The 15,744-nt window shown below is 37.5% G+C and overlaps 1 protein-coding gene across 1 annotated transcript in view; it reads right to left on the bottom strand.

Moving 5' to 3' along the window:
* COL14A1 (collagen type XIV alpha 1 chain) overlaps positions 1–15,744 on the bottom strand; it is a 111,901-nt gene that overhangs the window by 74,378 nt on the left and 21,779 nt on the right. Inside the window, exons 6-11 of the mRNA XM_030444292.1 lie at positions 6,652–6,807; positions 5,826–5,945; positions 5,010–5,174; positions 4,468–4,629; positions 2,900–3,051; positions 1,852–1,981 (exon numbers count right to left, since the gene is read on the bottom strand). Of these exons, the coding sequence (XP_030300152.1) occupies positions 1,852–1,981; positions 2,900–3,051; positions 4,468–4,629; positions 5,010–5,174; positions 5,826–5,945; positions 6,652–6,807 (885 nt within the window). The remainder of the gene's footprint in view (positions 1–1,851; positions 1,982–2,899; positions 3,052–4,467; positions 4,630–5,009; positions 5,175–5,825; positions 5,946–6,651; positions 6,808–15,744) is intronic.

The following is a 15,744-nucleotide window of genomic DNA, read 5'->3' as shown; positions in this document are numbered from 1 at the left end:
AGCTGCTTTCAAGTCTGCCCCTCAGGTCACCCCTCAGCATATTTTAATGCACATGTGTTATTCCTCTCAGGGGGCAGGACTTTGCACTTCCCTCTTTTGCACTGCATGAGGTCAGACATGTTTTCCCCTTCATATAGACATGCTAATTAATTTCAGTCACCTTCTCTCATTCATGTGTTTGGAAAAGGGTTTCAAGGATTAGTGGCTCCATCATCTTTCCAGGAACTGAGGTGACAAAGAACCAGCCTGTACTTCCCCAGATCCTGCTTCACAAAGGATTGACATTTGTTTCCTTCCAGCATTCAGAAAGTTCTCCCAGTCATGCCTTATCACAGATAATTGAGAATATTCTCAAGATGACATAGGCCAGTTCACTCAGCACTCATAGGTTCAGCCCATCTGGTTCCACAGGCTAACATGTGTCCAGTTTGCTTAAGTGCTCCCTATATTGTTACTCCTCAAATAAAGCTCAGTCTTCCTTTCTCCAGACTCCCCCAGCCTGGGATTTATGAAGGCCATTTTAATTTTAACTGGCACAGGCTGAGTCAAAGAAGGCCTTGAGTACCTCAGTGTTTTTCCAGTTTCTTTGCCATCAGGTCCCCTGTCCCATTTAGGAGTGAGCCCATGTTTTCCACAGTCTTTCTTTTACTGTTCACACACTTGTAGAGTCCATTCTTGTTGCTTTTCACATCCCTTGCCAGACTCAGCTCAACACTGCCCTTGCTTTCCTAAATTTACCCGTGGCCTCTTCTTCCATCTCTTCTTACACACTTCTATTTTATATCCAAGTTTTGTTAGGATTTACTTGCTTATCTATGCCAGCCTACTGGCACCTTTGCTTGATTTCCTATTTGTCAGTATTGACCTTTCTTGAGCTTGTAAAATTTGATCTTTGAGTATCAAGCTGCTCCTCTGGACCCCTCTTCTCCCCAGGGCCATATTCCTTGTGATTCTTCAAAGCATGTCTCTGAAGAGACTGAAGCCTGCTATCTTAAAATCCAGAGCTGTGGTCCTGCTTTCCTGACAGAATCCTAGAATCCACCACCTCATGGCCACTGCAGCCAAGGATACACATGAGTCTAAAACTCTCCATCAGTTCTTTGCTTCTGAGTATCCTACAGCACAGTTCCTTCTCTTGCTGGCTCCTCAATCACTTGTGTCAGGAAGCTGCTGTCAAACACAGAAGTCTTCTAGATTGAGACATTCTATGTTGTTCTTCCAGCAGATTCTTCCAGCTAGAGAACTAAAAAGTTTCTCTTTACTTCTAATTCCTAATGTCTGTCCCATTTAATGAAAAAGTAACTGTATTTTGTATGCATAAAATTTAATGATTAATTGCAGCACATTATCTCAGATATAGAGCCCAAAACTGTATTTTTTCTAGCAATGTCTCAAATCTCCATTTTACAGACAGAAAAAACCTGAATCATTGAGAAAGGAACCTTGAAATCTTTGGCACTGGTGGGAATCAAGTGCAGGTTTTTCTAGTCCCACCAAATCCTCCATCCATGAGATAATCTTCAGCCACTAACCTAATTTATAAAGCTTGGCTCTGCACCTGATGTATAGGAATGTTCCTAGGGTTCAATACAACCAACTTAAAAGTTCAGCCCGCAGATAGAACCTTTATCAGTGCTTAAATAACCACAGAGCATTTGGAACTTAGTTGGATTGAACTGAGCTTCAGCTGGATTGAATTCCAACTGAAATTAATTTAAGGTAAATGCATTAAAAGGAACTAAGTTGAAAAAGATTCCCATGTGCACTTCTTTTTCACAAAGACTCATTGCTTACTCACTGTGATTAAATGCAAACAGTCAAATCCACATCAAACATGATAAGGATACTCACGTGTAGTTTCAGTTCCACGAAGGCCCTCACTAGCAGCATTTGCATATATAGCAAACACAGCAATCTGGTATTCAGTTAAAGACATCAGGTTTTTCAGAACTGCTGTTGATAAGCTTCCATCTACCACAACCTGTTTAGAAGAAAAGTCAACTAAATACCCATAAAGCAAATTAACCGTATTGCCATCAGATCAATCAACCCCTCTTTCAGGAGATTTTTACACTGTCATTGAAAAACCAGTGTACTAAAGTTCAATTCATAAACCAATTTTGCTTTTTCTCCCTTTATGTACAATAAGGTGTCTGAAAAACAACCACATAAATATCAAAATATTTAGCTGATATAAGTAGACATAATAAACAAAGGAATTGCTTAGATAAATAACACTTATATTGAACACTTTTGCATTAATTACTACATCATCATAAATATTGGGTTAGTGCTATATATGTACACACAGAGCACTTCAAACTGACATAACCTTAGTTAAATCCTCTTGCTCTTCTGGCTTTCCCTTCAATTATGTAAGTTGTCAGCTGAAGCCAAAAGCTTGCTCTACTGCATTTTTTCCCCATCTCCAAAATGCTTAAGTCCTATTCAAATAAACATCCTTCTCCAAATTTTCAGTAACCAGTTGTAGAAATCCTAAAATTTTCTTTCCCATATCATTTTCTTTTAATGCTTTTTTTTTCTTGTAACTGAAAATCTGCTTTCCCATTAGCTCCTACCTCTTTAGTTCTTGAAAACAGAATGGTGTAGGTGAAGTCTACAGAATTAGTTTAAGTAACTGCATGTGTAAGCAAAAATGCAGGCAGCTCAACCTATCCCCTAAAAGTGCTCATCATTATAGAACATTTACCTTAAATTACATGGCAGAAAAGCAGCCTGGCTACCATCTAACCTTCACCAACAACCATTGTGACTTGTCCATTCTGCACTGGGTTTCAGAGTGAATTTTACGTTCAATTTAAATAAGACCATGGATTTTCCCTCTGGTTAGCTCTTGCTGTTACTTTATAAAATTCTGGGAAGCTTTTCCAGTTATTACCTCTTCTGGTTGTCCTCCTCGAGTGGGATAGTACACAACTCTGTATTTTTCCACTCTGCCTGGTGCAGGGGTCCAGCTAACCCGAAATCCTCTGGCTGTTACATCAGATGTGACCAAATCTGAAGGAGCCCCCAGAGAAGCAGCAATTGCTCCTAAGTTAAAGACAACACAAATTATTTATTCCCTTCTGGAAAATAACTTTTTTGTTTGTTGCATTTGCTGAAACTCCAAAGATCACTTCTCATCAGATAAATCAAATAATTGGCTACTGCACATTTATTTAAGTCATTTGTAATGGAAAATAAAAGCTAATAATAAGAATGAGAACTGCTCATGAAGTTTTCACTGGAACTAAGCCTCCCTTGTCTTTCATACACATTTATATGAAAGAGACTAAAATACAAAGCTAAGCTTTCCCTGTCCTTCCAATCACTCTCTCAAGTCCCTTCTTTCTGTTGGTGTTTTTGCTTGGGTTTTTTTTCCAGGTTGGATTCCTCCCAGTCACCAAAAACATCCAAATACATATATACAGCTGTGATCTCCTGTGCTCCACTGCAGGCTGGAAATTGATATGCTGCCTGTCAGCAGGTTGAAGAGATCCAGTGAGTGGTCATCTTCACTGGAAATCATTCCTTTTGACAGAGATGTCTCATCTCTTACTCCCCATGCCCCCTCCCAGCTAATATTCTGTATTTTTCCAGTTTCCAGGTAAATAAAAGAGGAAAAAAAGAGAATGAAGTGAAGCCTTCATTCCATTACACATTGCATGCCAAATACACATTTCCTCATTGCACAAGTAGAAATATGTGTTAAAACAGCCTTCCTTACTGATATATATTACAAGCATGCTGGAAAAAATCACTCAGCATTTCTGTGATATTACAGAATCAGACACCAAGCAACACAAACAAAACTGTCTTTCAGAAAGAAAGTCCTTCCTCCAGTAGGACTGTTTCTCTGACTTATTTGAACATTTTTCATAGCCACTTCTTTGCTCAGAAAGAAATAAAAATATTGCGTCAGAGAAGGATTTTTTTATACATGAACAATTTTCATCACCACTATTTTTTCTCATGCTCTGAAATATAATTTTTTGTGTATTAAATAAGAAAGAAAAAAACCCATCATCAGGAAAGGACAAAATTATCTTAATAGCTGAAAATTCTGAAAACTTATGAGGCAATAAAAACAGTAAATTAGGAGATAGATATCACAGCACAAATGTAACAATTGCATGTGCAGCTGTTAAAAGTAATTCATCCCCAAAACTATGTATTATAAAAAATTTCCTTACCCAACACTTGGAAGTAGTTACAGCAGAATGAATGTATATTTTTGTACTAAATAAGATATTATTTGCTATTATCACAGAGAGAAAAATATCAAAGATATAAAAGCAAGAATAAGACATACTTAGGAAAATAACTTCCCTGAAAGTGAATTTTCTTGTGAGCAAAAGAATATACAGCATGATTCGAGTGCCAAAAACACATAACTACAGGTATTTGGATTAGGATTTGTAGCTCTAGGTTGACAGGAAGTCACATTAGATCTTGTTTCTTACTCACCTTTGATTTCCTTCTCCTGTTCCTCTACTCGTGAGCACACTGTTCTGGTAAGACTTTCAACAATGGTATTCATGAAGTTGAAATCAGCAACATTGTAGACATGTGTGCTGTCAGGTTCAGAGGCAATCTCTTTGAGCTCATTTATATCTGCATTCTTTACACCTGTCATCAAAATCAAGAAAATATTTGCAGCAACAACAACAACAAACATCTTGTATATACAGGGATTGATAAAAAAAATCACCAAAATCCAGTTATTTTTTGTTTAGTGAACAACTACAAATTACTCTGTTTTCAAGATGTTATTTCAAGATTTTAATTTCTGCCAGTATAACTGGCATTATTTCAGCTGTCTCCTAAAAATGTAGCAGCCACGCATACCACTAAATTCCAGTAATAGCAGTGAGTTTGAAAACTTATTAAAGAAAATGTAACTCAATGACAATATATACCAGGAAAAAAAACACTTCCTCAAAGGGCAACAGATATAAGTACACCAGAATATAATGGGACACAAGACATGGATATGGCAGAATACACACCAATAGCAAACAGCTCAATGCCAGCATCTCGTAGGTTTTTAGCAGGAGGGATAACATCATCTTGGGACTTCCCATCAGTGATCAGTATCCCAATTTTAGATACTCCAGGTCTTGCACCTGCCTCAGGCTTAAAGCTATTTTCCAAAATGTAAGTTAAGGCGAGACCTAAAAAAGGAGACATTTTACAAGACTTTAGAAAGGAAAAATGACCATTAGCTTTGCTAATATCACAATGTTTGTCTTTCCACTCAATTTTAAAATCCTTCAAAAACCCTTTAAGAAGGAGTAAGTATAAAAGAAGAGCTCATTTAATGAAAGATTAATTCCAACAAGCAACCAAAACTACTCCAAAGATGACATTAGTCTTTAGCAGATCGTTGTTCAATCCATGCATTTTAACTAGCTATGGAAACCTAAATTTATCTTCTTGTGAATATATCATCTTTTCTTTCTTACTCTGCCAAGCTAGATTAGGAAGTCCCCTTTCCTTCTAACTATATTGCTTACATGAAAACACATGCTCTGGATGGCTTAGTAAATCCACATACTACATGCAATCTGGCTTTAATTTGTTTGTTCTTTCCAAGATTAAAAAAAAAAATTAATAAAGCTCAGGGATAATCTGATTTTAATAACTTGTAATTATTTAAGGGAAGGAAGAACAACTCCTCAGGACAAACTTAAAAGTTAAAATGAAATAATGAAATCCCATCTGAAAACTCTCTTAACTGTCCTACAGCCAAGGTTTCTAACTTACCACCTTCTAACATCTGTATAAAATAATCATTTTAGCAGAAGCTAAGGCAGACACTGTACCTGTTAATGTATTCCCTCCCTTGTATGGCAGGTTACGGACTGCATCCAAAACAGCATCTTTTGTGCCATAGGCATTCAAGTGCCATTCTATTCGGGGATCCCCACTGTACTGTGCTAGACCTAAAGAACCAAAAATTAAGTTAAACAATTAGATAATTAGGTATTTTTTTCAAATATCTACACTTTTATGCACTTGGCTAAAAACAGGCTGCCATAGTAAGCTCGCTGTAAATACCTCTGCTACCATACTAGGAAAGCTGCATTGCTTAATGCCAAAAAATAGTATAAAGATGTTCTTGGTGGCAGCTCCTCAGTTTATTCTCAAAGCTTTTCTCTCAAGTGCTGAGGAAAGTGAATAAGGAGCACATAACTTTTCCAGAGTTTAGTAAGATTCAGTAGATTGTTCTTTGAAAAGAACAATTTTCTTTAATATCTTTTTGAACAGACAAAAATAATAATAGGAGAACAGAAGTATATTTTAGCAGGTTTAAATCATTAGAAAAACCATCTATTGGCACATCTTTCCTCTGAAAATTAAACTGCAGAAGTTTGATTTAATGCTGACTAAATTCTGTAAGACTTTTTCCACTGTTTTTTATCTTCACCACTGGAGACTGCATTAGAGTTTACTTAAACTGAGTATCACAGTCAAATGTGAGGAATTAATACTACAAACATTCCAGTAGCATTACTCCTATGACAGAAGTGAGAGATTCAGATGAGGATGAATCTTGCAAACCTAGCAATGTTAAGCTTTTAACTATGCTGAAATAATGAAATGTTTACATTGCTATAGAAATATTAAGACAAAAATACGGCACCTTACCTACTCTCGTTTTCTCAGATCCCACATTGAAAGCAGAAACCAGATTTTCCAGGAACAGTCTAACAAGTCTGAAATTGAATCTGCCAATACTCCAAGAGCCATCTACCAGAATCACAATATCTGCAATTGCTGGAGTTTTACAAGTAAACAGATTTCCTGTAAATCATTAAAATAAAAACAACATTGTTAATTCAATAATAAAATTGTACCTCAAAAAACTTATACCTTTCTTCTCCCGCTAAGGTTATTACTTAAATCTTTCTTCCATTGATAAAATGAGAAATAAGTAAAATCACTATAGCCATTTGTTTAAAATCAGGCAATCGAGCAATTTGGCCATAACCTACTTCTTTCTTTCATTTAGCTTTCAAAAGTAGTATTGGGAGACCCATGAAAAAGGCTGCATTTAATACTACAATACAAGAAAGAAAAAAATTAACTTGCATATAACCCAAACCAGCAGTTTTTCATCCTCAAGAATATAAATACACAGGTTTTGTATTACACAGTTCCTGACACTCAACCTTAGGTGTAGACAAGGCAGAGAGAGCTGCCTAGACATGCAGACATCCAAAGCAGTTATCAAGATCTATTTTAAAGTCAACATAAAAAGCAGATGTTTCTAAATATCTCAAAAACTCTATAGTAAAGTTTCTTTAGCTGCCATTGTGGAAATGTATACAAAAACAAAACAGCATTACAAAAGCAACAGAAAAGACTCCATAAGAAAAGCAGAGATGCATATTAATAGTCTCTAAGGTTTAGCTAACCAGTGGGGACATCAGAGATAGGACACAAATTGCAAGTTACATTAACAAGGTCTTAGAGATACAGATTATTTTAAAAAATGAGAAGCCTAAGAAAAAGTGCCACATTTAGGCTGAGAAAATGGCAGGAGGGGCAACAAGAGGCAGGAAGAGGTTTCCATAACCTCAAACAGAATGGCTGCATCCCACAGAGGTGGCTGCACGACTGTAAAAGTGAGACTGTTTAAAGGAAAAGGAATGAGTGATGGTACACAGGTAAACCAAACAGGAGTTCATGTTTGAATAAAAATATCAAACTCCCTTCTCAGTCTCACCATGGAATAAGGATAAAAGCAGGGAATGTAAAGTGAGGCATCTTAATAGAAAAGGTATCATGCATCAAAACAACATTTAAGGGTGAAAATGATGTCCCTGAAGACAGTAAAAAACCCTGCAGACTAGTCAAATAATCTGCAGCCCAGATTTTATCATTCATTATTTCAGGATCCAACATGTTAGTTGACAAAGGAAACCAACACCAAAGGTGCTACTAACAGGAATCACTAAGTTAGAAATAAACTGATCTTAAGCAAAGATGCTTGGTGAATAACAGAAGTAATTCAGCAAGAAATAATGCCAAAGGCACTTGCATTAGCTCACACGCATCTCTCCTGTTACAGAGAGGGAGCAACATTGCTAGCAATTTAAACCATTAATACCATATTACTGACCATCTTGTCATTAAAGAAAAATTATAGTTTCAGAGGTAAAACCATTCCAATGTGCAGAAGGATTTAAAACAATTGGTAGCAATTAGAGTTAGATTCATACTCATTGTAAATCTACAGAGAAAGAAACCCAATCCAGAAAGTTAAAGTTAATGTCTTAAACGTGTCATAAAAATGTTTTTAAAAGAGCAGGGAACATCTCCTACGTGCATCCAGCAGAGCAGAATAAGTTCTAAACACATGACAAAAATTCCACTTACAAAGATGCCAAAACAAATATTTTATTTTAGCTTTTACAGTACAAGACATCACTATTTGAATTGGCAACACATTTTAATGTATAAACACTGGGGAACATTTAGTAAGCATCAGAAAAATTATCCTAAATTGGAAGATAAATTCTAAGGACATCCAAATCTTTCTATCACTGAAGTCAACAGGAAAATCTTCCCGATTTCTGCAAGACTGGAATCTGTTTTGTGATTTAATAGGAACTTACTGATCATGGCAAAATTCATGTTTTAAGTATCTGTGCCAAATAAACTTCCTGTTAATCAGTCTGTATTACTTGCAGTATTTGTCTTCCATTAACAGGCAGTTCAATTATGCCACTCTCACACTGGTCATGATTAGCTTCCTAAACTTCAAAAGAACTATTGGCCAAGTGAAATGTTACTCCACACCAGTGAGAATGATAGACCTGGACCCCTGATTCACATCCAAGCAGCTGTTCTAAAGCACAGATGTGCCTTTTCTCTATGATCCCAGCAGTTTAATATCTATCCCAATGGGGATAATTGGATTTGTGAGATTGCATTTCCCTTACCTACTTCTAAAATCTTATGCTTACTATGAAACCCAGTTAGTACCCCAGTTCTTACAGGTTCCATATCAAGTTTTGCCTATAAGGCTTCTTTAATCTTGTAGTGATGTTTTTGTGAATAAAACCTTTTATTCCATTCAGTGAAGCAAAACCCAAAGAATAAAGAAAACAATAACGGCATTCCTTTCAATATTTTATTTCCACATCATCAGATCAGTGCAAATAGTATAATTCAATTATTTTTCTGTTATGAAAGCATGTGTGGTTTGATCCAAGACTGTACTGCAATGTCACAGAATGTGAAAATTTGATTCGTTCTTCGTAGATAGGAGATACTTGTTGAATCTTTTCTGCATAAAACATTTAGGTTTTGTTACTTCTGTACACCCACTATTTGCTTATGTTTTCTCCTTGTGGTACTTAATAGAATTGTAGAAAGTTCCCTAAAATGGAATAAACAACAGTGAGATATTAAACAGAATAGCATGCTGTATAAACCTAATAGGAATATTATATATATAACATACCTAATAGGAATACAAACACTATAACATCGTACTGTATAAATTTAGTTTAAAAGACACAGCATGTAGCAAATAATTTATGCACCCCACAGAGATTAGCCAGTTACTATTGCCACTTCTAGCAAATGTCTTTTTCAGCAATCCTTCCATTCAGCCATGGTCATGAATTCCATGGTTTGAGGATAATCTTGAACATTTCCACTAACTAAATGTAACTTTAATAGGCTATTTTCTCACATACTTTCCTCAAATACCTTCCTTATAGGAGGATCACAGCATATAATTCCATATGCAAAAGCTCCCAGCACTCAGTGCTTTATCCCACTTCAAGTCACAATACTGTGATCAGTTGTACATATTTCCCTTTTACTTGGTTATCAAGAAAACAGTTGTGAAAGAGAAGGTACCACTGCCCACTGAATTACACAGGATTACACAATACTTACCAATCTCAGGAGCAGAACAGCAGCAAGGAGACCAATTACCTAATTTTGTATAATGTTTCGTAATGTTATATAAATAGCATTATTCTACTTCAAGTGCTGCAAACCACAGCAAGCAATAACGGAGCCTGTGATTCAGGCTAAAAAAACCTACAGAACTGCAAAGATCCAAAAGGCAGAAAACAAGCCTACATATTTTGCACCAGCAGCTGTATTTAGTGCATCCACCTACAATGGGTGGAGGACTTTGAGGAGGAGAAAGTAAAAAAATAATGGACTTACTACAAGAAATTTGCAATATTCCTAGAGTTATTTGGCAGAAGGAACTTGCCACTCAGCCAGGAAGCTAATTGAGGAGGAAAGGGTTTGTTCTGCTTGTTTCCATGTGTCACAAATGAAGACACAGACTCAGAATTTCAGCTTCAAAGACATCGGCATACAACTACGGCTATCAGCAACATCTTGGGACAAGATATTCACAAAAAAGCTGCTTCAGTATTGCCAACACTCATGTCATCATCAAAAATTTTGGTTCCTTTCTTTTTAGGAAATCTTTCAAGGAACAACGAGTACTGAAGGAATTTAGTATCTACCAAACCAGTATTTGATCCTTCAAGCCCCTAGACATTAAAGGTGATATATTGTGATGTATTTGCTTGCAATGCCAATGTGCAAGTGCTATAGCACTACCAAGACCCACCTCAGAGTTTGGCTGAGAGTGAAATGCTGAAAAAAAAGACCCAGCTAGAACTTTCAGTGATAGAGAGCGAGTTATTGGACCCTGCAAAACATGACCCTTGAGACATCTATTTAATGGAATAGTGTGCTGAGTGAGGACCGTGAGGGGCTCTGGCACTACTGAGGGACGCTCAGGTCAAAGCAGAGTCTGCAAGCTTCTGTAAATACTGACCACCTCTCTGAGGCCTCACTGGCAACCTGCTGTTATTCTTTCACACATGCATTCAGTGAGCAAGTGAAAAAAAAGAAGTTTGACCCAAAAACCTGCAAGCCTTACTTGGACACAAAACTGTGATTTTTACACTAGAGTCGTAGCTCTTTGACTCTTGGAGTTCATACTACTCTTAGAAAGCTCTCTGAAAGGCAAAGGGAGAAGCAGCAAACACAGGCACTGCCACATGGGATGACTGAATGCCTTAGAAGAACCAGTTAAATCTGCAGGCATTTATGATACATTTTGCAGAAACATATTTGGTATTTTGTCTCCCCTTGGTATGAAACTGTTCTCATTTTCAGGGCCAAAACACACTTCTGCTAGAATAAGTTAAGACTATAATTCTTTCTGAGCCTGCAGCATGCCGTTTCCTTTCTTAGTCTCAGTCACAGTGGAAAAGTCAAATATATATGTGGAAGGAGAGGAAGAAAGTTCAAGTGGAGGCCAGTAATAATACAGTATGAATGGAAGACTCATTTGCAGGGTAACAAAGCAAAAAAGGCAAGAAGCTCACTAACGGAAGCAAGTGAAAAATACCTTGTGAAGGCATGAATGGCAGAGAAAAGTCAGGCCTCCACAGTGATTGACAGCATTACAGATGAGGAGATGCACCACTGAGGACAAGGGCAATATAAATCTACATCAGCAAAATGTCACTTCTTTTTTAAAAAATGGTTAAATAAATTCAGGGACATGGGGCAGTGTTCAGCTCCAAGATTCAGCAGCTCTCTAGTCCACACTTTTGACACTGATATTATTGCAGTGTGCTGGTGATATCATCATTGCACTTAGACCTCAGTTTAACACATCCCATATGTCAGGCTGTGGACCAGACAAATGCATACAATATAGCTGCTTTTCTTTGAACTAGATCCAGCTTGAATTTGAAGGACTCAATACTGGAACATCATTAGGTTGAAAGAGCAGCCCAACGAGGTTAGAAGTTTGTCCCAGTTCCCTAGAAAAAAAACAAAATAAAATAAAGCAGCCAGCCCTTTCCCATGCGCCTTGTTCTGTTCCAGGAAACTAATACAGCCCAAATGGAGGGCCCAGAAATTTGTTATTTGGGGGAATTGGAATATTAATATTTACTGATTCTGTTGTCTCTAATAAAACCACATTTGACTGTGAATGTCGTAGTTTAATAATTTTTCTTCTTTCAAAAAATACTAAGCAATAAATAAATGTTATTATTTATAGCATATCTTTTGAATTTAAAGCCACAGAAGTAATTAAAGCAGTCGCTGATAAGACATTAATTCTCTACATATACTAGTGATAATTCTCAATTGTGAGAGAAGGAAGCATTTTGTATGCACCTTTCCATACATATTTAGTGATAGTTGTACTTAGCAGTAAGCAATCACTAGCTTAGAAAAACTTTTATAACTCACCAAAAAAAGGGTGGCTGGCCATGAGACAGCCTAGAATTAGAGTACTTCACCAAGAGTTATCCAGAGAGAACATGAAGACCCTCGGATTGTGCAGCAAGGGTGGAAATGACCCTGAAATCACCTCTCCTCAGTACAAGCTCCTGCTTGATGTTGATAACAGTGTTAGCATCAGCTGAGTGAGAAAGACTGTAAAATTAGACTCCTCTCTCAAAGTGTAAGGAATAGCCTTGCAAGGAACCTTGCACAGCAGCCAGCTGAAAAGTAAAAAGTTCAGCACCTTCTAGTTACATTCAAGACAGGGCCATCTCAGGGATAACAGTCCCTGAAAAGAGGTATCAAAATATTAACTTTAATCTCCCCTTTTGCTGCCCAGAGAACAGTGCGATGCAGCTTCATCAGTGTGTGCAGTACAACTGGAATGGAAATCCTTGATAACTACACTTGCTGATGAATGCACCAATCCTTTATGATCAATAGCTTTCTTACAAGAGGGGCTTGTACTTCCATGTTTATTAACATATGCAACCATCTCCTCAAAGCCTTTTTGGTTCTCCCTTCATGGATGCCACACAAATTTTAAAAGCTGCTCCTAATTTCAACTTTTAACTATGTAGCTTCAGTTTCAAAGACTAGATAGTGTCTCGTACCAAAGACAATCTTCACTCATAATAAACAGAGACACTTACCTAGAACACACTCTGTCATGAGCAAGCCTACAGACCTTAAATTATGAGAATTCATGTTGCCAGATGATGAAATGTGAAGACATATCTCAGCATAACTAAAGTATTTCCGTAATGAAACATCAACACAGACCCTGAATCTGACTTAAGGTCACAGTCCCTTGCTGTCAGCAGAATCCAGCCATGCCAGTGCACTGTGAATTGGAGGGATGCTCAAGACCTAGTGACTTGAAGAGACAAAAAGCAATCTAAAGAGAATGAAAGGCAGCTCATTCAGCTGAGCTTCCATTAATCAGTTTCAGTTGTTCAAGAACATGAATAGAAGTCTCTCACTTCAACTAAGAATAGATCGTTTACAAAAAAGTCAGTGCCTTGAGGAAAGTTACTAAAGGAATAGAAGAAAAAAAAAAAAAAAAAAAAAAAAAAAGAGAAAAAAAGAGAGAGAGCCTAGCCTAGACAAGAGGTTTTCAGATGGAAATGTTTCAGACTTGCCAAGCATTATACATATTTACTGTGCAGAGCTATGAGGACAAACATCTTATAACTCAAGGGTTATGAACCTGAATAGTTTTGATATTAGGAGCTCCTAAAGAAGTTCAGGGAGGGAGATTGTGGGTAACACAAAGGCAGTCTGTCCAAACTCCAGCTTCTTCCTGGCCTGGAACACTAAATGAGAAGTAATGCACAACCACAGCCACTTCCACAATGTTAACATACTGATGGAAGAAAAGCAGCTCCTCCTACAGAAAGGAGCCAGGGGATAAGTGGAATCCCTGAGACTGGCCCTATTTTCTAACACTAAGCTTTTTACTTTCTGAAGAAAGCAAGAGCTTGTATGGCATACACAAATTGAAGAAGGTATCCAGCAATCACCACATTAATACTCAATCTCAAACCAAGCTAAGGTAAATAAATAAAATTATTTGCAAATTTACAGATATCCAAAACAGACAAGGCATTTACAAAATATATATGAGACCTTTCTTTATGTTAAGATTAACCCCTCCCATACTGATATATCTATCTCTGCTTCTCTATTTTCCTTGATCTCACTTCAGTAAGGGATTCCTTCCATGAGGATCAAAGTGCACCCTTTCCCAGTTCCAGCCTTCATAGCCACATCTGGGACTTCAGTTTCAAGCTTACTTTCTCTCAAGGGCATGACTTCCCTCTTACTCAGATGACTGCAACACATGTGCAAGTAAACTAATGGCTATTTAGTTTGGCCAGATAGCAGATATAAATACTGCAATCTCTAAATATAGTTTGCTAAGTTTTCTCCAAAGCAACTACCAAAATGATGGCAAAGGAAAAGAAATACAGAATTCTATCCATATCAGTGCTGATACTTCCTATCAGGTTTACCAGTCATGCCAGGCAGGAAGCAGGAGTCAGCTGAAGGGTCCTGGCCAGGTCCATAAAAAGTATTGTGGTTGAAAGAGAAAATCCAAGTTGCAATTTTTAGTCAAAGGATGCAAAATCTGAGCTATGTCCTCCAGAGAAGCCGGAATGATAAAATCCTGGAATACGCATTGATCATCCACAGCACAATGAGCTAAACTTTCTGGACAGTAAAAAGGAGGAAACTCTTACCCAAGAGTTTCCTTACTACACTGTACTCCTGGACGTTCTCTGGCAAGTAAAAAGAAATTTCTATCATACAGCGCTCTGCATGGTGGCTCACAGGTGCATGGACTAGCTTAGAAACCTAATGGCTGCTTCTAATTAAATTCTGCATTCAGAGAAGCACAGAAACTAATGCTGCTTGGATGGTTTATCCTAAATTCATACACCAAGAAAGCAATGGTCAGTATATTCTGACAAGTCAACTTCATTCATCTCCTGTTTTTAAACAGATATTTGTGTCATTTTAGTTGAGAAAGAAATTCACAAGAAGTCATATAGAAGAAGAATTCAAAACCACCACACATAGCATAGGTTAAAAAAATAGCCATTGTCAAAAAATAATATGCTCCACCAACTCAACATGGATGAGGGTCTGCTCAAATAGGATTGCTGGGCAGATTCTAAGCAAGAGGAGTAAAGAGCAGAGGTATTTTAGCACCACATCAGGATGATAGTCTGACCAGCAGTGAAATCTCTGACACACCACACTGGCTGCAGCTGTTGAAGTGAGGCTCCTATTAGCAAAGATCAGATGGTCAGGTGCTGCTGCCACTAGTGAAAGTTGAGCTAGGATACATCATAGGGCCTCTGCTTGGACTGAGGCTGGGAAGAACAAAGCCAAGTGAATTCAAAGCTAAGTGACTAATTCTGAAACAAAAAAAAATGTCTAAAAAGTTATTCCTGAGCTAAGCAGCCTCAGAGTGTTCAGAAGACTATGGAGATCATAGTTATAAATGCTTGTCAAAATTTGTGGTTGTCCAAGTGTTCTCATAATGCTGTAGTACGGTCCAAATATTCCCCAGTCTCCTCAAGGAGAAATCTGAGGGAATCTGAGCCCACCCTCCTAATGAAGCATGGATAACAGACTAATTTTTATGTTCATCTTGCCCTTAATTGGTTATCAAATGCTAAAACAGGCAGGTATACACCACACACACAAGAGCTTTCATAATCAGGTCAAAGGACTGCATGTCACTGCATGCCACACAGCGATGAAAAGCAGTTTTCTTTACAGATCAGCAAAACCTTTGTCAAAATGGTAAGCACAGAACTCAAAAGTAAACTGAAAAAAAAGCTGTAGTAATGTAGCAGCCTACATAGAGCACATGTTCCCAGCTGTGAGGCAGAGAAATGACAGCAAAAATACAGCCTGGTTCATACAGGACAAACCCAC

The sequence above is a fragment of the Calypte anna genome, chromosome 2 (assembly GCF_003957555.1).
Source record: "Calypte anna isolate BGI_N300 chromosome 2, bCalAnn1_v1.p, whole genome shotgun sequence".
Classification (NCBI taxonomy): domain Eukaryota; kingdom Metazoa; phylum Chordata; class Aves; order Apodiformes; family Trochilidae; genus Calypte; species Calypte anna.
Note: the sequence above shows the minus strand (reverse complement) of the source record. Positions and strands in the feature narration are given on the sequence as shown.